Source organism: Mobula hypostoma, chromosome 11 (assembly GCF_963921235.1).
Source record: "Mobula hypostoma chromosome 11, sMobHyp1.1, whole genome shotgun sequence".
NCBI lineage: Eukaryota > Metazoa > Chordata > Chondrichthyes > Myliobatiformes > Myliobatidae > Mobula > Mobula hypostoma.
In genome coordinates this window covers 113576059-113598234 of record NC_086107.1, presented here as the reverse complement: position 1 = coordinate 113598234, position 22176 = coordinate 113576059, and the positions used below count along the sequence as shown (strand labels likewise).

The 22176-nt window shown below is 45.8% G+C and overlaps 1 protein-coding gene across 1 annotated transcript in view; it reads left to right on the top strand.

Annotated features, from left to right (window-relative positions):
* The window catches only part of LOC134354132 (interleukin-3 receptor class 2 subunit beta-like), a 71220-nt gene that overhangs the window by 32083 nt on the left and 16961 nt on the right, over positions 1–22176 (top strand). Inside the window, 8 exon segments of the mRNA XM_063062931.1 lie at positions 1506–1644; positions 3817–3980; positions 6936–7093; positions 7408–7600; positions 11745–11877; positions 14237–14394; positions 15684–15820; positions 17204–17390. Coding sequence (XP_062919001.1) covers positions 1506–1644; positions 3817–3980; positions 6936–7093; positions 7408–7600; positions 11745–11877; positions 14237–14394; positions 15684–15820; positions 17204–17390 — 1269 coding nt within the window.

The following is a 22176-nucleotide window of genomic DNA, read 5'->3' as shown; positions in this document are numbered from 1 at the left end:
GGCCGCGATGCAGCCAGTCAATACACTTTCCACTGCACATCTATAGAAGTTTGTCAAAGTTTTAGATGACATGCCAAATCTCCACAGACTCCTAAGGAAGTAAGGGTGACATGACAATATGATGACATCGTCTACACTTTAGAACTCTGTCACTGTTTTTTTTCCAGGTATCTGATTGTGCTGTACAAATTCAGGTCCTCCTCAGGAAGATCAGGCCAATGCAGAGCTCCCTCTCTTGGTGATGCTTTGAACTGGCATCAGGCCGGAGGCTGCCCAGTGTTGCTTATAGAGGAGGCCATGGATCAACCTGTTGGAAGGGGAATGGGAATGGGAATGGAAATTAAAAAGTTTGGCCATCGGGAAATCCCTTTTGACTACCATTATTGAATACAGTATATTGACCAACTGACACTAAAAATGTAAAGACTTTTACAGTCTGTTGTTCCTTTTTGTATATAAATTTTGTTGTAAGTTAAGTTTATTTTTGAAATCAGAATCTACAGTGTCTCCCACTAGGGGTTTACACTGTCCTCAGCGGAACAGAGGCAAAGTGAAACTGTCCAAAGCATAGCTGAAAATGAGCTTCCAAACTAAATTACTTTCCCTTTAAATCATCTAATCAGACAAGAAAGGCAAGCAAATATTCAGAAATGGTGGAGGAGGTGTGGAAGGTACTCTCTTTGAAACCTTTCGAATATTGAAAGGAACACACACAAAATGCTGGAGGGACTTAGTAGGTCAGGCAGCATCGGTTGTCCCCAGATTCCAGAATCTTTTCTCTTGGAGTATTGTGAGCAGTTTTGGCTCCTTATCTAAGAAAGGATGTGCTGGCATTGGAGAGGATCCAGAAGAGGTTCACAAGAATGATCCCCGGAATGGAAGGGTTAATGTACGAGGGGCATTTGATGGCTCTGGGCCTGTACTCACTGCAGTTTAGAAGAATGAGGCGGGATCTCATTGAAACCTATTGAACGGTGAAAGGCCTTGACAGAGTGGGTGTGGAGAGATGTTTCCTATGATGAGGGAGTCTAGGACCAGAGGGCACAGATAGAGTGGGTGTGGAGAGGATGTTTCCTATAGTGGGGGAGTCTAGGACCAGAGGGCACAGATAGAGTGGGTGTGGAGAGGACGTTTCCTATAGTGGGGGAATCTAGGACCAGAGGGGACAGCCTTAGAAAAGGAGACATCACTTTAGGTCGGAGATGAGGAGAAATTTCTTTAGCCAGAGGGTGGTGATTCTGTGCAGTTCATTGTCACAGACAGCTGTGAAGGATGAGTCATTGGGTACATTCAAAGTGGTTGATAGGTTCTTGATTAGAAAGGGTGTCACAGGTTATGGAGAGGAGGCAGGAGAACGGGTTTGAGAGGGGAAAATAAATCAGCCCTGATCGAATAGTAGAGCAGGTTCGATGGTCCAAATGGATTAATTCTGCTCCTATGTCTTATGGCATTTGAAGAGTTTTGCAGTGCCTATTTTTGATCCCTACTTTTCCCTGTCACCCTAGGACAAAACATAAACAGCTTAAAGTGTTACACCGACTATATGAACAAGATCGACTGCCAGTGGATGGAAGACACAACAGCAAACCATTCCATCCCAATGGACCTATACTATCAGAGACTTTCAATTCTGTGCAAGCCCTGGTTCGTATGCTTCAAGATGAATTACTGTGTTGTTGCCTGTCTTGTGCTGAGTGTCTGCACCACTACGTTCCTCTACCTATCTGCGTATTGTCTGCAGACTTGGCGACAAAGCCTTCCACATCATTAATGTATAAAGGGAAAATTTGTGGTCCCAACACTGACCCCTATGGAAATCCACTGGTCACTGGCAGCCATCTTCAAAGGTGTTCAGACACACACACTCATACAGTCAGACACACACAGGCATCGCACGCACACGCACACACACACACACACACACACACTCCACACACACTCCACACACACACACACACACACACACACACACAACACACACACACACACACACACTCACACTCTACACACACACATACACACACACACACTCCACACACACACACACACATCACACACACATCACACACACACACACACACTCACACTCTACACACACACACACTCACACACACACACACACACACACACACACACACTCCACACACACACACACAAACACACACATCACACACACACACACACTCACACTCTACACACACACACACACACACACACACTCCACACACACACACACAAACACACACATCACACACACACACACACTCACACTCTACACACACACATACACACACACACACTCCACACACACACATACACACATCACACACACACTCAGTCTCTATCTCTAACCTTACTCGTTCTACCTCACCTTACCTTCCCCACTTGGTCCCCGCACTCCCTCGGGTGGGGGATTCCGTCACTCTTTCACTCTTTACTCGTGCTCACCCTCTTCCCCTGCCCCTCAGGTCCTGCTCAGTGTTGGCAGCCTGCTGACTCGCAGCATAGGAGGGTCACTTCATCCACTCGGGAATCAATAGCTCACATACCATGGAACACCCACCCAACACTCTCCGACCCCTCCCTCCCAGACCCCTCTGCCCTTCCCTCTGCAATCCTGATCCTACAGATCTCACCAGGTACTTCTCAGTGTCCCTGTACACTCATAGACCCTTCTCTTCATTCCTCTACATTCCTCGACCCTCTCTCTCTCTCCCTCAGCACTCTAGACCCTTCCCTCTCTCCATCTACACTCCTAGACCTCTTTCTTCCTCTACACTCCTAGTCCCTTCCCTCTCCCCCTCTGCACTCCTAGACCTGTCTCACTCTACCTCTACACTACTAGACTTTCACTCTCTCCCTCTACACTCCTAGTCCCTTCCTTCTCCCCCTCTGCACTTTTAGACCCATCTCACACTCTCTCTATGCTCCTAGACCCTTCCCTCCCTCCCTCTTTGCTCCAAGGCTGTTCTCTCTCTTCCTCTATGCCCCAAGGCGTCCTCTCCCTCCCTCTACATGGCTTGACTGCTCTCTCCCTCCCTCTGGTGTCCTGATTGGAAACTGCACCCTCAGGGTAAAGCCACTGGAGATGCTCTGTACCATAACCATAGTCATAGTCATAGTCATAGTCATAGTCATACTTTATTGATCCCAGGGGAAATTGGTTTTCATTACAGTTGCACCATAAATAGTTAAATAGTAATATGTAAATTATGCCAGGAAATAAGTCCAGGACCAGTCTATTGGCTCAGGGTGTCTGACCCTCCAAGTGAGGAGTTGTAAGGTTTGATGGCCACAGGCAGGAATGACTTCCTATGACGCTCTGTGCTGCATCTCGGTGGAATGAGTCTCTGGCTGAATGTACTCCTGTGCCCACCCAGTACATTATGTAGTGGATGGGAGACATTGTCCAAGATGGCATGCAACTTAGACAGCATCCTCTTTTCAGACACCACCGTGAGAGAGTCCTGTTCCATCCCCACAACATCACTGGCCTTACGAATGAGTTTGTTGATTCTGTTGGTGTCTGCTACCCTCAGCCTGCTGCCCCAGCACACAACAGCAAACATGATCGCACTGGCCACCACAGACTCGTAGAACATCCTCAGCATCGTCCGGTAGATGTTAAAGGACCTCAGTCTCCTCAGGAAATAGAGACGGCTCTGACCCTTTTTGTAGACAGCCTCAGTGTTCTTTGACCAGTCCAGTTTATTGTCAATTCGTATCCCCAGGTAACTGGGTTATGTTGAATTTGTTGTCATGAAGTGGGTTGAAATACTTCTAGTAAAACACCTTATTTTTCTCTTCTCCTTTCAGCCTGTTTTTGTGCAACAAGACGGAGACATCCAGGGGAATCTCTGGCACTGTGGGCCACTGCAGCATAAAGGAAAAGTATTTTGGTATCGGAATTGAATATATTTTCACTTTTAAACCGAAGAAACCTGTAGACCTCAAAAAATCCTTCCAATTGATGGAAAACAGTAAGTTGGTCTTGAGAGTGTTTGTTTTGTTTCGGTTTATCCTTGTCACTCGATTCCAACCTTCAGACCCACGTTCAACGATTCTGCAATTCGTGTGCTTGGGATTATTTATTTATTTTGTGACCCTTCCGGCCTTTCGAGCCAGCCCAGCCCAGCCCCAGTTTAACCCTAACCTGGTCGCGGAATAATTTACAATGTCCAGCTCGCCTGCCCAGTACGTCTTTGGACTGTGGGAGGAAAGCAGAGCACCCGAGGAACACCCATGCATTGCACAGGGAGGATGTAAACAGACTCCTTGCAGAGGAGCTGGAATTGAACTCTGAACTCTAACGCCCCAAGCTGTAATAGTGCCACATTAACCGGTGTTATTTATCTATTTATTCATTCACTTATCTATCTATTTACTTATTTGTCCAGAAATTGATTTATTTGTTTATTGAGATACAGACTTTCCAGCCCTTCGTTTACCCTGCCCAGCAATCCCCCGATTTGCCCCTAACCTAATCACAGGTCAATTTACAATGACCAATTAACCTACTGACTGGTACGCCTTTGGACTGTGGGAGGAAACTGGAGCACCTTGAGGAAACCCACACGGTCACATGGAGAACGTACAAACTCCTCACAGGCAGTGGTGGGAATTGAACCTGGGTCACCGGTACTTTAAAGCAGCACACATAAAAATTGCTGGTGAACGCAGCAGGCCAGGCAGCATCTATAGGAAGAGGTACAGTCGACGTTTTGGGCCGAGACCCTTCGTCAGGACTAACTGAAAGAAGAGATTTGAAAGTGGGAGGGGGAGGGAGAGATCAGAAGTGATAGGAGAAGACAGGAGGGGGAGGGATGGAGCCAAGAGCTGGACGGGTGATTGGCAAAAGGGATATGAGAGGATCATGGGACAGGAGGCCCAGGGAGAAAGAAAGGGGGAGGGGGGAAGCCCAGAGGATGGGCAAGGGGTATAGTCAGAGGGACAGAGGGAGAAAAAGGAGAGAGAGAGAAAGAATGTGTGTATATAAATAAATAACGGATGGGGTACGAGGGGGAGGTGGGGCATTAGCGGAAGTTCGAGAAGTCAATGTTCATGCCATCAGGTTGGAGGCTACCCAGACGGAATATAAGATGTTGTTCCTCCAACCTGAGTGTGGCTTCATCTTTACAGTAGAGGAGGCCGTGGATAGACATGTCAGAATGGGAATGGGATGTGGAATTAAAATGTGTGGCCACTGGGAGATCCTGCTTTCTCTGGCGGACAGAGCGTAGGTGTTCAGCAAAACGATCTCCCAGTCTGTGTCAGGTCTCGCCAATATATAGAAGGCCACATTGGGAGCACTGGACGCAGTATATCACCCCAGCCGACTCACAGGTGAAGTGATGCCTCACCTGGAAGGACTGTCTGGGGCCCTGAATGGTGGTAAGGGAGGAAGTGTAAGGGTATGTGTAGCATTTGTTCCACTTACAAGGATAAGTGCTGGGAGGGAGATCAGTGGGAAAGGATGAGGGGATGAATGGACAAGGGAGTCGCATAAGGAGCGATCGCTGTGGAAAGCAGAGAGAGGGGAGGAGGGAAGGATATGCTTAGTGGTGGGATCCCGTTGAAGGTGGCAGAAGTCGTCTGGGTAGCCTCCAACCTGTTGGCATGAGCATCGACTTCTCTAACTTCTGTTAATGTCCCACCTCCCCTTCATACCCCATCCGTTATTTATTTATTCCTTATCATTGTTAATTTTTTTTCTCTCTCTCCTTTTTCTCCCTCTGTCCCTCTCACTATACCCCTTGCCCATCCTCTGGGCTTCCCCCCTCCCCCTTTTCTTTCTCCCCGGGCCTCTTGTCCCATGATCCTCTCGTATCCCTTTTGCCAATCACCTGTCCAGCTCTTGGCTCCATCCCTCCCCCTCCTGTCTTCTCCTATCATTTTGGATCTCCCCCTCCCCGTCCCACTTTCAAATCTCTTACTAGCTCTTCCTTCAGTTAGTCCTGACGAAGGGTCTCGGCCCGAAACGTCGACTGTACCGCTTCCTATAGATGCTGCCTGGCCTGCTGTGCTCACCAGCAATTTTTATATGCGTTGCTTGAAATTCCAGCATCTGTAGATTTTCTCGTGTTTAGGTGCTTTATAGCATTGTGCTAACCACCATGCTACTGTGCCACCCAAATAATAGTATACATGATTAAATAAATAAAGGCATCCGTTAGTCTTGCGAGACCATGGATCTGCGCCTGGGAAAGTCTTCACTCTCCAGGGCGCAGGCCTGGGCAAGGTTGTATGGAAGACCAGCAGTTGCCCATGCTGCAAGTCACCCCTCTCCACGACACCAATGTTGTCCAAGGGAAGGGCAAGGGCCGATACAGCTTGGCACCGGTGTCGTCGCAGAGCCATGTGTGGTTAAGTGCCTTGCTCAAGGACACAACACGTTCCCTCAGCCAAGGCTCGAACTCACGACCTTCAAATCACTAGTCCAACGTCTTAACCACTCGGCCACGTGGTTATTACTTTGTATTTGCACAGTTAGTGTTCTTTTACACATTGGTTGTTTGTCAGACTGTGTGTAGTTTTTTGTTGTTCTAATGTGAATGCATGCAAGAAAAGGAATCTCAGGCAAGTATATGATGACATACTTGAAGCACCTTCAATTACTCCAAAAGACTGAGGTTTGGTAAAATACTGAAATGCTTTTATTCGCTGTACAATACGACCTCCACAGTGAGTGTCTGCCCCCGGACTGAGGGGGAGGGGCAAGGCAAACACCTTTATACAGGACTCTGTGGGAGGAGCCACAGGGGCAGTCAGCAGAGGGGTGTGTCCAGACAGGTAACCCAGTTACAACATAAATATGTGGTTTACCACAATACTGTAGATGTACTTTGATATTAATTTACTTTTAGATTTGAACTTTGTAAAACAACAGTCAAGGCTCGTCCTCCAGGACTAATATTTTTGACTCTTTCAACCTTCAGTCAAGCTGCAACCTCCGTACAATCTGACTGTTGCTGACACGCTGTCAGGGGACTACCTACTGTCCTGGGAAACAATTTATGCTGGGGATTCCTCCAGTATACGCTTGGGAATGTTACAGTATGAAGTCAGCTACAAGCGGACTTGGGAGTCCTGGGAGGTAAGGACTGTGTGAATGTGCTGGAGATGAACAAATTGGTCTGGCCAAGCAGGTTGGATGTTGGGGACCAGGTAAGGGACCTCACAGTGACATCAGTGGTACAACGCTAGCTCAGGTTGGATGAAGATGAAGTGGGTTCAGGGAAGTGAATGCCACCAGAACTGAGGAATTGACCTTCAGATCGCTCTAAACTAGGTAGCGATCTTATCTCTGGAGGTGTGAAGATCTAAGCTAGAAGATTTGGGAAATGTCTGTCTTTCTCGTGACAATCCCCAAAAAGAAAATGAATGACCTCTCCCTTTTGCCTTCTGCAGAATTCAGTGAGCGAAACCATCGCAGGGGACAACAGTCAACTTGAAATCAAGAGCACAGCCCTGATCTCTGACGATACCTACATTGCTCGCGTACGGGTGAGGCAGCTAGACTCCAACTATGGAGGCCGCTGGAGTGTGTGGAGCTCGCCTGTCCAATGGGATGTGATGAGAACTGAGGTGGAGCCTCAAGCAGGTGACTACCAGGGGAAGTCTGGAGAAAGGTCTGTGGGGAAAGGGCATAGCGTTAACCAGAACGGGCAAATATAGCAAGACGCTTGACACAAACGTTCTGCAGATGGTGGAAATCTTGAGCCATGCATATTCGTAAGGCCAGTGATGTTGTGGGGATGGAACTGGACTCTCTGATGGTGGTGTCTGAAAAGAGGATGCTGTCTAAGTTGCATGTCATCTTGGACAATGTCTCCCATCCACTACATAATGTGCTGGTTGGGCACAGGAGTACATTCAGCCAGAGACTCATTCCACCGAGATGCAGCACAGAGCGTCATAGGAAGTCATTCCTGGCAAGAGAGAGGTGAGGGGGAAGGCGGGTGGGTGCGGAGGGGGATGAAGTGAGAAACTGGGAGGTGATAGGTGGAAGAGGGCAAGGGCTGAAGGAGAAGAAGGCATCTAATGGGGGAAGGAGAGTGGACCATGGAAGAAAGGGAAGGAGGAGGGGAACCAGGTGGAGGTGATGGTAGATCATGAGGAGGGAGGAAAAGGGTAACAAGAATGAGGAATGAGAAAAGACAGGAGGAAAAGAGCGAAAGGAAGGAAAGTGGGGGGGAGGGGGAAGTTCAAGATTAACAGACCAAACTTAGTACCAAACTCCACAAAGCGCTATTTGAGCAGCCAATCAAAATCTGAGCAACAGTCTGACCTGGAAAGGATTTGCTGGTCCATTCCCGTGACTGGAACAAGTTCCTGGAGGTCACACCAGTGGCTTGGCCTCACCTCCTGAAGGGCATTGAGGATGGGTAATAGATGTTGGTCTTCCAGACTTCACCCTCGACTTCTTCGAAAGAGTTTAATATACACTCCGTGGCCACTTTATTGAACGCTGGCTGTACCTAATAAAGTGGACACAGAGTATATGTGCCTGGTGTTCAGACTGCTGTAGCCCATCCACTTCAAGGTTCGACATGGTGTGCATTCAGAGATGCTCTTCTGCACACTACTGTTGTAACACGTGGTTATTTGAGTTACTGTCGCCTTCCCGTCAGCTTGAACCAGTCTGACCTTTCACCTCTGACCTCTGTCATTAACAAGGTGTTTTCTTGCATAGAACTGCCACTTTCTGGATTTTTTATTTGTTTTTCACACCATTCTCTGTAAACTCTAGAGACTGTTGTGTGTGAAAGTCCCAGGAGATCGGCATTTTCTGAGATACTCACACCACCCCATCTGGCACCAACAATTATTCCACAGTCAAGGTCACTTAGATCACAATTCTTCCCCATTCTGATGTTTGGTCTGAACAACAACTGAACCTTTTGGCCATGTCTGCATGCTTTTATTCATTGAATTGCTCCCACGTGATTGGCTGATTAGATACTTGTATTAGCGAGCAGGTGTACAGGTGTACCCAATAAAGTGGCCACTGAGTGTGTTTAAATGCAATTATTTCTAGAATCTGGCCCCTTTGTGGTTATTTCACTGTTCAATTAAATGGTCAGCACTTTAGTAAATATATAATCCTGAGAACATGAGTTTTTGAGTGTCTATAGGTTGTGGAGTCGGTCAGCTTTGAGGTGAGAAGTTATCTGTGTTTGAGGATGGTCGAAACCAATCTATTTCAATTATCCAGCCCCGCTTTTGAGGCTGTGACTTCTGTTTGTAGAGGATGTCAATGCAGGAGACAGCAGATGCTGGAACCAGGATCTGCTGGAGGAACTCAGGAGGTCAAGCAGCACCTGTGGAGAGACAAGTTGTGCTCTGGGTTGAAACCCTGCACCAGGACATTACGAAGGATAGCTTTCCTCCACAATAGCTTTCCCCTCCCCATCAATGCACCCTGACCTGCTGAGTTCCCCAGCAGGTTGTTGTTTGATCTGCAACACACAGGGGGTGGCACGGTAGCGTAGTAGTTAGCACAACACTTTACAGTACAGGCGACGTGGGTGACGCTTCATGTCCTGCTGCTGCCTGTAAGGAGTTTGTGTGTTCTCCCTGTGGGTTTCCTCCGGGTGCTCCGGTTTCCTCCCACAGTCCAAAGGCGTACCAGCTGGTAGGTTAATTGGTCATCAGAAATTGTCCCGTGATTAGGCTTGGGTTAAGTCGGGGTTGCTGGGCGGCCTGGTTTGAAGAGCTGGAAGGGTCTATTCGGTGCTGTATCTCATAAATAAACTTTTGGACATTCATGTCAGGGTTCCAAGTTCTCCGTCCCATCTCCTTTCTGGTAAAAGTCTGTCACTGTCCCTGCTGCTGTAGCACATTCAGAGATGCTCTTCTGCACACCACTGTTGTAACACGTGGTTATTTGAGTGACTGTCACCTTCCTGTCAGTTTGAACCACTCTGGCCATTCTCCTCTGACCTCTCTCATTAATGAGGCGTTTTCACCCGCAGAGCTGCCGAGCACTGGATGCTTTTTGTTTTTCACATCACAGTGTCATTTCTGAGCAGTTTATCTCTTGAGCCTAGATCCAGCATCTCAGACCCCAACAGGTATTCACCATCAAGTGGCTGACAAATATCCCTAAGCCAGGTGAGATCCCTCCTTCGTTTCAGCCCTGCTCTGGCCTCAGGTTATCCTGGGCCACTGACCGTTCACATCCTTGAGTTTGGTGAGGTTGCGGAACTTGCTCCTATAGGACGTCACGGTAGTGTTGTGGTTAGCGTGACGCTGTTACAGCTCAGGGCGTTGGGGTTCAGAGTTCAACCCTAGCATCTTCTGAACATACTCCCTGAGGAATGGGTGGGTCTTTCTCCCATTCTTCAAAAGTGAGGCCTCACTTGGAATATTGTGTGCAGTTTTGGGCCCCTAATCTAAGAAAGGATATGTTTACATTGAAGAGGGTTCAAAGGAGGTTTACGAAAATGATTCCGGGATCGAAAGGCATATCGCATGACGAGTGTCTGATGGCTCTGGGCCTCTACTCACTGGAATTCAGAAGAATGAAGGGGGATCTTATTGAAACCTATCGAATAGTGAAAGTGGATGTGGAGAGGATGTTTCCTGTGGTGGCGAGTCTAAGACTTGAGGCCACAGCCTTAGAATAGAGGGGCATCCATTTAGAATGAAGATGAGGAGGAATTTTTTTAGCCAGAGAGTGGTGAATCAGTGGAATTCATTGCCACAGGTGGCTGTGGAGGCAAAGTCTTTATGTATATTTAAGGCAGAGGTTGATAGATTATTGATTAGTTGGGGCATGAAGGTATATTGGGGGGGAAGGCAGGAGATTGGGGCTGAGAGGGAAATGGTGGAGCAGACACGATGGGTCAAATAGCCTAATTCTTCTTCTTTATCTTATGGTCTTAAAAAAGGTAGCAGGTAGGTCAATTGGTGGTTGTAAATTGTCCTGTGATTAGGTTAGGGTTAAATGGGGGTTTCGAGGGGATTGCTGAACAACATGGCTCAAAGGACTGGAATGGGCTGTGCTGCATTGTATCTCCAAGTAAATAAATAATATGTGAAGGTCCATTTAACGCAGGAGGTCCCAGTCTTGTTCATGCCATGACCCCTTCCATTAACTGAGGGGTTCGTGGATCCCAGGTTAGGATCCCCTGATTCAAGGGGAATTTCATATTCTCTTACAACATGATAGGAGGCCGGTGGGCCCATCCCATCAATGCTTTTTCATCAATCCCATCTGCCCTGTAATCTGAAAGCTATAGCGGACTAGGGCACAATAGCTTAGCGGTTAGCGTTAACACACTATGTCACCTGAGATCGGCAGATCAGGGTTCAAATCCCACCTCTGACTGTAAGGAGTTTCTACGTTCTCTCAGTGACCGCTGGGGTTTCTTCTGAGTCCTCTGGTTTCCTCCCACATTCCAAAGGTTTACGGGTTCGGGTTAGTAAATTGTGGACATGCTATGTTGGTGTCGGAAGCCTGGCGACGCTTGCAGGCTACCCCAGCACATCCTTCAGCTGTGTTGGTCGCTCACGCAAGTGATGCACTTCAGTGTATGTTTCAATGTTTCGACGTACGTGTGACAAATAAAGTGAATCTTTAGCTGGGAAACAATGTGAGGGAGAGAGGGCCTGCTCTGCCCCCTGCTGGCCGAAGGTTAAATCTGCGCTGCGGAGACGGAAAGCCACCTCAGTGAGCAGGTTTCAAAATGAGACTTTGCCCCGCGATCTGATGCTAACAACCTGCCCTCTCCCTTCCACAGAGGAAGCCAAGATAATGCCACGAAATCTGCAGTGTTCCTACGACGGGATCCAGCAGATTGAATGCACTTGGGAGGTGTTGAAGGAGTCCAGTAAATATTTCGCCTTCAGTCTCCACTACGGAAAGGCCAACGAGTAAGTACATTGGCTCCGAATTTGGTCACGACCCCCACCCCCCTCCCCAAACGTCCTTCATCATACAAGATCAGAGACCATCCAGAGTGGGGGCAGGTGATTCAGCTCGCCTTTCCCCATCAACCATTGCCTCCCTGCTCTTGAAAAAGTTCCAGAGGTATGACTGTATCCAGTGCTGGTTGAGATGCTTGGAATGTAGTGGTAATGAAATCACTCGAGTCGAGGGTGATGTTCTCATAAGGGGCTGTCTATTGGTGGCCGTAGAGGCCAACCTGGGTTCCACGTGTTCTGATGCAGTGCGAGCTAGAGTAAGTGGCGGCTGTGATTGGTGATTGTGATTGCTCAGTCTCCCCTTTCGCAGCCGCCGCTTGTTCTCTGTGGCCCAGCGGACGTCGCCCTCATGTAGCTCAGCTCCCTCTTGAACAGGGTTTCCTCCAGGGGCATCAGCTGCCTCTTCCCAGTTTTGTTGGATTTTTCCAGGCTGATGTTGGTGTTACCTTTACCCAACAGGGGGCTCACTGACCTTTCTTCAACCGGGAGTAAAGGATCCCGAATTGCAGAACACAAGAACAGGCCGTTCAGCCCGTCATGTCTTGCTGATCCTGATTCCAATCCCATGTGTCTGCATACGATCCCAATCTCCCCATCCCCTGCCTAAATACCTCTTACTATCTGCTTCCACCAAAAGACCATAGCTCCATGGGAAGGGAATTGGCCAAACACAGGCAAGTGGGACCAGCTTGGAAGGCCATCTGGGTCAGCAAGGAGCAGTTCGGCTGAAGGGACAGTTCCTGCACTGAAAGACTCTATGATTTCATTTAATTTTGTTTTTTATAGAGATACAGCACGGTAAGGGGCCCTTCTGGCCCAACGAGCCTGCGCCACCCGATTACATCCACGGGACAGATTTACATACAAACCGGTGCATCTTTGGGATGTGGGAGGAAATCGGAGCATGCCTTCGAATCTGGCCTCCTGAATATTCCAGCATTTAATTCCTTCTTCTGGTAGCCTTGCCTTCAGCCGCCCGGGCTCACAGCCCTGGAATTCAATCTCTAAACATCACCAGTTCCTCTCTCCTATCTTCTTTTTTAGAAGATCCTCAAAAGCTGCCTTTCGGTCATCTACACCGGTCTGTAGCCTTTCTTTGATACTGTTTGATGTTTCTGTGAAGTTCCTCGGGATATCGTAGTACTGCCTGAGAGGGTGGCGGCAGGTGCGCCCACAACATTTACCATATACAAGCACTTGAATCATCACACGTAGAAAGACGGGGGATCTGGTGCACCACAAGGCTGTGTGCTTAGCTCTGCTACGGCTCTGCTCACTTCACGCTGCGCGGCTAAGCACAGCTCCAGTGCCATGTTCAGGTTTGCTGACCACACCACCGTCGTTGGCCGGATCAAAGGTGGTGACGAATCAGCATACAGGAGGGAGGTGGGAAATCCGGCCGAGCACTGCCACAACAACCACCTCCTGCCCAATGTCAGCAAGACCAAGGAGCTGATGGACTTCAGGAGAAGGAAGGCGGAGGTCCGTGAGCCACTCCTCTTCAGGGAATCAGAGGTGGAGAGGCTCAGCAACTTTAAACTTCTCCTTGTTATTATTTCACAGGACCGGTCCTGGCATAGTCTGTAAGTGCAATTACGAAGGAAGTACAGTAGCACTTCTACTTCCTTAGGAGTTTGCGAAGATCCAGCATGACATTTAAAACTTTAACAAACTTCCATAGTTGTGCAGTGGAGAGTAAACTGACTGGCTGCATCACAGCCTGCTATGGAAACACCAATGCCCTTGAATGGAAAATTGTACAAAAAGTAGTGGACGGGGCCCAGCTCATCACGGGTAGAGCCCTCCCACCGTTGAGCACATCTACATGAAACACTGTCGCAGGAAAGCAGTATCCATCGTCAGGAATCCCCACCATCCAGGTCGTGCTCTCCTCTCACTGCTGCCATCAGGAAGGTGGTACAGGAACCTCAGGACTCACACCACCAGGTTCAAGAACAGCTATCACCCCTCAATCATCAGGCTCTCAAACCAGAGGGGATAACTTCACTCAACTTCACTTGCCCCATCACTGAACTGTTCGCACAGCCAAGGGACTCACTTTCATCTCATGTTCTCGATGTGTATTGCTTATTTGTTTATCATTGACTGAACGCCCAATTTATGGTTATTATTCTATGGATTTATTGAGAATGCCCAGAAGAAAATGAATCTCAGGGTGTCATCTCATGTACTTTGGTAATCCATTGTCCTGGTCATGTCAAACTCAGCAAGGTTTAGCCGCTTGGTCATGTTGTGTACAAGGACAACACAGAGCTTCTCATTAATTAGAACCTTTCTTCCTTCCCAGGACGCAGGAATGCCAGCCATCCGAGATAGTCCGCACTTACCCACACCTCACGGTTCATCGTTGTAACATAGCTGTGCCTAACCAGGAGGGCTTGGAGAAATACGAGGTGTTCCTGAAGCTCAAAGAGCAATCGATGAGATACAAGCCTTATAAAAACAGTGAGTTCACTCACAAGCTGTCAGGGTGACGTAACGCTTAGCGTAATGCTGTATGCGCCGGCTGTAAGATTGGGGCGCAATTCCCATCACTATCTGTAAGGGGTTTGTACTGTGCGTTCTCCCTGTGACTGTCCGGGATTTTTCCGGGCACTCCGGTTTCCTTGCACATTCCAAGGGACAGGTTAGTGTTAGTGAGTTGTGGGAAAGCTATATTGTTGCCAGAAGCATGGAGACCCTTGCGGGCTGCCCCCAGCTCATCCTCGGGCTGTGTTGGGTTGTTGATGCTCTGTACTTTTCAATGTACGTGTGACACATAAAGCCAATCTTTATCTTTGCAGTCACTGGAGATGTTCCTGGTCAGAACAAGGAATACAGAGATTTATCAACTCCCACGTTGTTGCAGTGGGGATGCTCCGTAGACTCAGAGAGAAATAGAAAAGTACAGCACAGAAACAGGCCCTTTGGCCCATCTAGACCATGCTGAACCTTTTAAGCTGCCTACTCACATTGACCTGCCCTGGGACCATAGCCCTCCATACCCCTACTGTCCTTGTACCTACCCAAGCTTCTCTTAAACATTGAAATCGAGCTCGCATCCACCACTTGTGCTGGCAACTCGTTCCATGCCCACACGAGCCTCTGAGTGAAGTTTCCCCTCGTGTTCCCCTTAAACTTTTCACCTTTCACCCTTAACCCATGACCTCTGGTTGTCATCCCACCCAACCTCAGTGGAAAAACCTTCTTGCAGTTACCCTGTCTATACTCATAATTTTGTATACCACTATCAAATCTCCTCGCTGTCTTCTACATTCCAGGGAATAAATCTTAACCTATTCAATCTTCAGTCATAAAATTCTATATTTTTTTTTATTTTCCTGCAAGAAAATGAATCTCAAGGTGACATATATGTACTTTGATAATAAATTTACTTTGAACTTTGAACTTTGGTCAGCCATGATCATATTGAATGGTGGGGTAGGCCTGATGGGCTGGGTGGCCTAACCCTTCCTTTAGTTTATTTATTTATTGTGTGATACAGCACAGAATAGGACTTTCTGACCCTTCGAGCCATGCCAACCAGCAACTGACACCGGGTTTCCTCCGGGTGCTCCAGTCTCCTCCCACAGTCCAAGGCGTACCAGTTGGTACATTAATTGGTCAGGGTTGAATTGTGGGGATCGTTGGGCGGTGTGAAGGGCCGATTCCGTGCTAAATCAAAAGAAAGGAAGAAGGAGATAGGGAGATAGGTGGATCGATTAAATCCTTACTTATGATCCTTTGTTTATTAGTTAAACCAATCGCCCCTTTCAATTTGAAGTCAAAGGAGTTGGCTGACGGGAGATTTCAGCTGGAATGGAACACCACCACCAATCTGTACAAGTTAAACTACGAGATCAACTACAAGAAGGAGGATGCATCTTGGGAGGTATGTTAAAACCAGACGCCAGTCACTCTGCAAACCAGATGTGCCCCACCACCCCCGTCTCTATCAGCAAGTGCAAGTGCGCGTGCGCAAGCAGCTCTGTGGATTTATGCATATGGTAGTGGAAATCATGTGTGCCTGAGTGGATACGGAGAGGATGTTTCCTACTGTTGGGGAAGTCCAGGACCTGGGGGTGCAGCCTCAGTATAGAAGGATGTTCTTTTAGAACAGAGATGAGGAGGAATTTCTTTAGCTGGAAGGTGGTGAAACTGTGAAGTTTATTTATTTATTTGGCTCCTTAAAGTTGTTATAGCCAGGGGATGGTAATGGGGACAAGCTCCCACTACTTATTAGATGTTCCCAATGGCATGGAGCTCAAATAACCTCTGACGGCCAAGTCTACCTCCTGGCCTTCACGTGTGTCTTAGCTACTAAGCCCTGCAGTACCATCTCTATTGACAGGAGGAGGATCAGAGCCATCCCCCCCTCAACCCCATTCTTCTGCCTGCTTGCCATTACCTCTCCATGGATTGTGGAGACAGTTCAGTGTTGAGTTTGAGTGAAGTTCTCCACATTGGTTCAAAAGCCTGATGGTTGAAGGGTAATAACTGCCAATGAGGGACCCGAGGCCCCCGTGCCTCCTTCCTGATGGCAGCAGGGAGAAGTGAGCATGGGCTGGAGGGTGTGGGTCCTTGGATGGATGCTTGGGAGTGTGGGAACAATGACTGAGGCTGGGAGCTGACAAAAAGGGCTGAAGATGGTGGAATCTGACGGGATAGTCAGGTGGAGAATGGAGCCAAATAGGGGAGGGGAGAATAGTTAAGGGAGAGGACCCAGTGGGGAGAGTGTGCAGGTGACAAGCAGATGGAGTGGGTGGAGAAGGAGGAAGAAACTAAGTGATGGGGGAGGGGGGGACTTTTGTGGATGTAGGAGAGGCTGGGTGATCAAGAGAAGAGAGACCCTTTAGCCCATCCGGCCTGTGTCAGTCTAGCTTTCTGCTGAGTCCCATCTTCCTGTCCTCCATTGGCATCTCATCAATGTACCTATCCAACCTTCTCTTAAGTATTATTACTGAACATCCATCTGCTGGCAGCTCATCTCACACTCACACCGCCCTCTGAAAGAAAAAGGTTCCTTTAAATACTTCACCTTTCACCCTTAACCTGTGACCTCTGGTTCCAAATTCAGCCAAGCTGAGGGGAAAATCCCTGCATGCATTCACCCTATTGATCTGCCTCATCGTTTTGTCTTCCTTGACAAAGAAGTGGAGGGAAGAGAAGGTTACGATCGCTAACAGAGATTTGAGGATTTATTTGGATGAAATGTGTCTATACGGGCTGTTTCTACCACGGTGAAGGTTAACGTCATTGGATTTCCCTCTTCTAGGATTCCAAGGTGAGGAAGATTCCCCAGCACACTGGGTCATTCATCCTGCCAAAACACTCCCTGGAACCGTCCAGCGGGTACGTAGTTCGAATGCGAGCAAAGGTGTACTGCAACCCAAATGAAGGTGACTGCTACGAGGGACCCTGGAGTGATTGGAGTTCGACTGTGCAGCTCAGCACTGGCCCAGGTGCGTCAAAGTTTAGATGGATACGTGGGTCCAGAGGGATATGACCTTTGTGTAAGGTGATGGGACTAGGTAGAAGATCAGAATGACTTGGACCGGATAGGCCAAGGGGCCTGTTTCCTTGCTGTAGCACTCCATTTCTTCTAAAAATTACAGTGGCAATCTAAATACCCTTACCTTTGTTAGTTGGTAATGTAAGGGGTTTCTTCTTTTATGTTACTGCTAAGGCTAATAAAATGGCTTCTCTGTAATGTTAACTGCTGAGTTAACAGTAGCAGCCAGTTTGGGTTATAATTACTGATAACGGGCATTGTATTCATTTGCTAACCAATTGGGGTAGATGCTACTCTTTCCGTCTGTGTGAAAGCTGTTAGTTTTCGTGGGCTCGGGGGGAGAAGGTACGAGGAGGATGAAGAGAGAAGACGTGGCTTTGAGGAGACGGTGGCCGGACCCGCTGGGCCTGGGCTCGGGGCGGGGGCCCTGGGGGTGACTAGCGAAGGAGGATCAGCAAAAGGGAGTCCGTGAGCTCCAACGGTTGTGCATGAAGTGGTTGAACTTTGATAAGTTGGGCGCCTTTTACTTTCCTTTTATATAGTATCTCTGTTAATTACATAGTTCCAGTAAGATCTATAAAGTGTAATCTGTAAATCGTACATTGTGTGCTGTCTGTTAATTGGCGGTGTGGGGTACATCACACAGCATCCACACAAACTTGATTACCCAGTTTGGCGGGGCCGAAGGCTGATCCCCCTAGACGAAAGCGAGCCTGGGGCTTACCAGGAGGCTACAGTAACTTTCTTTTTTTTTTAATATTATTTTTATTTGGATAAGGAGTTCACAATTATCATGTACTTTTTTCACACATATAACCTTTTCCATTTTTTTATATGTATAAAACTACAATTATTTATACATTCTTAAGTACACATTGAGATGATATAAATGCAAAATAAACATTTAAATAGATAATTATGTACTGTAGTAAATCTAACCTATTAGGCTAAGTAATGAAATTAGTTGTTAAGAAAAATGGTAATAATAGTTTCCATACAACCCTTCTGGACCATTTCCACTGGTCCAAAATGTTGCATACAAGCCTATATACCAACCATTGTAGGTGTTTATATCCCAATTTGTTCGTGCTTGTTCCTGCCCGCAGACATAATTATCCAATCCCTATGTACTTATTTACTTAATTTTTTCATTTTTTTTTAATCCCTTTCCCAAATCTTTCCCTTTACTTGTGATAATTCTCTATTTTCCAAAAAAAACAACAAACATTTAGACTAGGGGTGCTTACGTTAGCAATATTACTGTGTTGATGAGAAGAGCAATATAAATCATTAGGAGAGTCATCTAAAGTCTGCTCGCATTGGGGTTATATATTCAATCCATTTATTCCAGATTTGATAAAATGTTTCTTTTTGAGTTCTCAGGGAGTAGGTCAACTTTTCCATTTTAAATATTTCCAAGATAATTTCGTACCAATCTTCTAATGTAGGTGGTATTGGATTTAGCCATTTTCTAGTGATTGATTTCTTACTTGCCGCTAAGAGGGCCTGCAGCAACTTTATATCTTCCTTCTGTTCAAGGAACAATACATGCCCCAAATAGAGCGTCTCAAAGTTCAGAGGTATCTGGGACCTAAGTACCTTAACTAATGTTCTATGAATACCTTCCCAAAATAGACTTAATTTAGGGCAATCCCAGAAAATATGAAAATGATTTGCCTCCTTGGAGCCGCACCTTCTCCAACACATCACATTTGTATCTTTATATTTTTCCTGATATGGGGTCTTGAAGTATCTTATAATGTTTTTCCAACAATGTTCTCTCCAAGTCAAAGAATTAGTCGAGGACCATTGAAAGCTGCAGATTTCCCCCCAAGCCTCCTCTGAAAGTACCAACCCCGCTTCTTTCTCCCACTTCTCTTTAATATACAGTGTATTTACATTTTTAGCATGGGAGAGTGCATTATATAGGCGAGAAACTGATTTACTAGGTATTAAACTGCAAGCCAAATTCAGAATCTTGAAAAATTCTTAATTCTACTGTTGATAGGTCTGTATATCTACAACTCTGGTTAACATAGTTTCGTATTTGAAGGTACCTAAAAAAGTCATTATGTTCTAGGCCATGTTTGTCCTGCAGGATTTGGAAACTTTGTAATACTCTTTTATCTATAAATGAGAGGTAGGTTGTAAGACCTTTCTTTATCCATAGCTCAAATCTTTTATCTCCTCTGTTGGGAAAGAATTCGGTATCATATGCACACCATCTAAAGAGTTTTAGCATGTTATTAATTCCACATGAATTAACCACCTTCTGCCATACTTTTAATGTAAGATTTATCCAAGCATTATTAAATTTTTCCAACTGGGCCATCAATCCTTTGTCAGCTATTGAGGCCTGAAGAGGAAAACTGTCAACTAATCCAAATTCTATTTCCTTCCATCTAGCCTTATATTCCCTATTACACCAATATAACAGAGGGGTTATCTATGAGGCATAAAAATAATTTCTCAGGCAAGGAAGAACCATACCTCCTCTTTCTTTCCCTAACTGTAAGGTGTTATATCGAATTCTAGGTTTCCTTCCTTGCCAAATGAAGCGGGAAATCCATTTGTCCCATTCCCTGAATTGATTATCATCCACCTCCACTGGTAAAGTACGGAAAAGATATAATAACCGAGGAAGAATATTCATTTTTATAGTATTTATCCTTGAATTTAAACTTAAAAAGGGGATAAGATTCCATCTATGCATATCTGCTTTTATCTCTGAGATTAATGGCCCATAATTTACCTGTGACAGTGTTGAAAGATCCTTCGGCAGGGTTATTCCTAAATATTTTAATGATTTAGCTTCCCACTTAAGATCGTATGTATCCTGCAATTTTTTGGATGGTGTATAATTTAGGGACATAACCTGCGTTTTCTTTACATTTATTTTATAACCTGATATTTTCCAAAGTCATCCAACAGTGTAAACAATCCTATAAATGATTTTTCTGGTTCACTCAGATAGACCAAAACATCATCTGCAAATAACGCCACTTTCTGTTCAATCCCTGCCACCTTGATACCTTTTACAATTTCGCTCTGTCTTATTAGTTGGGCAAGTGGTTCAATATATAGTGCAAAAAGGAGAGGAGAAATTGGGCATCCCTGTCTAGTGCCTCTCTCTAAAATGAAGGAGTCAGAGAGGTCCCCATTTATCTTAATTTGGGCTGTTGGGCTGTCATACAGAGTCTGAATTACTTTAATAAACCTTTCTTGAAAGCCGAATCTTCCTAACACTCTGTATAGGAATGCCCAACTAAGCGAATCAAAAGCTTTCTCAGCGTCCAATCCTACTACCATTGTCTCTGTCTCGTTCTTATTAACCTGTTCTAATATGTGCAGAGTTCTCCTTATGTTGTCCTGTGTTTGTCTTTGTTGAATAAATCCAGTCTGGTCTAAATGGATTAGGCCAGGTAAAAGCTTTTCCAATCTGCGCGCTAATATAGATGTAAATAGTTTGTAATCTAAATTAAGAACACTAATTGGCCGATAATTGCCACATTCTAGTTTATCTTTACCCTCTTTAGGAATAACTGAAATAATCGCTTCTCTCCAGGAAGGTGGAGTTTCTCCTCTCTGCAAGATCCAATTAAAGGTGTTAAGTAGTAATGGGGCTAACTGTGTCTTCAGGGACTTGTACCACTCTGAGGTAAACCCATCAGAACCCGGGGACTTTCCAGCCTTTAACCTAGAGATGGCCACGTTCAGTTCTTTGACAGTTACTGGTTCTAATAAACTTTCATTTTGTAAATCTGTAAGTTTAGGTAGATCTAAAAAATTCAATACACTGTCTATATAGGGCTCACTGGGGGCCCGGGGTTGGGAGTACAGCTCTCGATAATACGTTTCAAAACCCTCTTGAATTTTCCCTATTGTACTCTCCACAAGCTTTGTCTTTGGATTCTTTATTTTATGAATTGTATTGTCTGCTTGTTGTTTTCGTAATTTATATGCTAATAATCTAGCTGATTTACCTCCTACTTCATAATTCTTTTGTCTCAGGTAAAGAAAATTTCTTTGAGTTTCCAACGTATAAATATCATCAATTTCACTTTGCAATTTCCTAATTTCCTGTTTTCGATTTGAATTACTTTTGTTGCTATCTCCAACTTGAAGTTGTTTTAATTTTCCTTGAAGGTCTGCTAATTTTTGTGCATTGATTTTTTTCATGTGAGTAGTAATGGAAATAATTTTCCCTCTCAATACAGCTTTCAATGTATCCCATAAAATCACTGGTGATGTTTCTCCCGTGTCATTAAGGTCTAGATATTCTTTGATTTCTCCCCTTAATCTCTCCATTACTTTTGGGTTATTAAGTATATGTGAGTTTAGCCTCCATAGTGTTTTCCTCATTTTCCTTTCCAGGTTTAGAGACATAGAGACTGGGCTATGATCCGACAGATCAATTGTTGCAATATTACAGTTTTTTATCCTGAGTCTATCTGTATTAAAGATAAAGAAATAGTCTATCCTTGAATAGGCTGAATGAGGGAAAGAGTAATATGTATAATCTTTACTAGTAGGGTGTAATTCCCTCCAGACATCTATAATTCCCAACTCCTCCATCAATGAATTCACTTTCCGAGTCAGAGGTTTATTCTGAGTAACTATTCTTGAAGAATCTAATATAGGATTTAATCTAATATTAAAATCCCCTCCACAAATTACTACCCCTCGAGAACTGACCATTAGGTCAAAAATGTGTCTATAAAATGACCATTCACTAC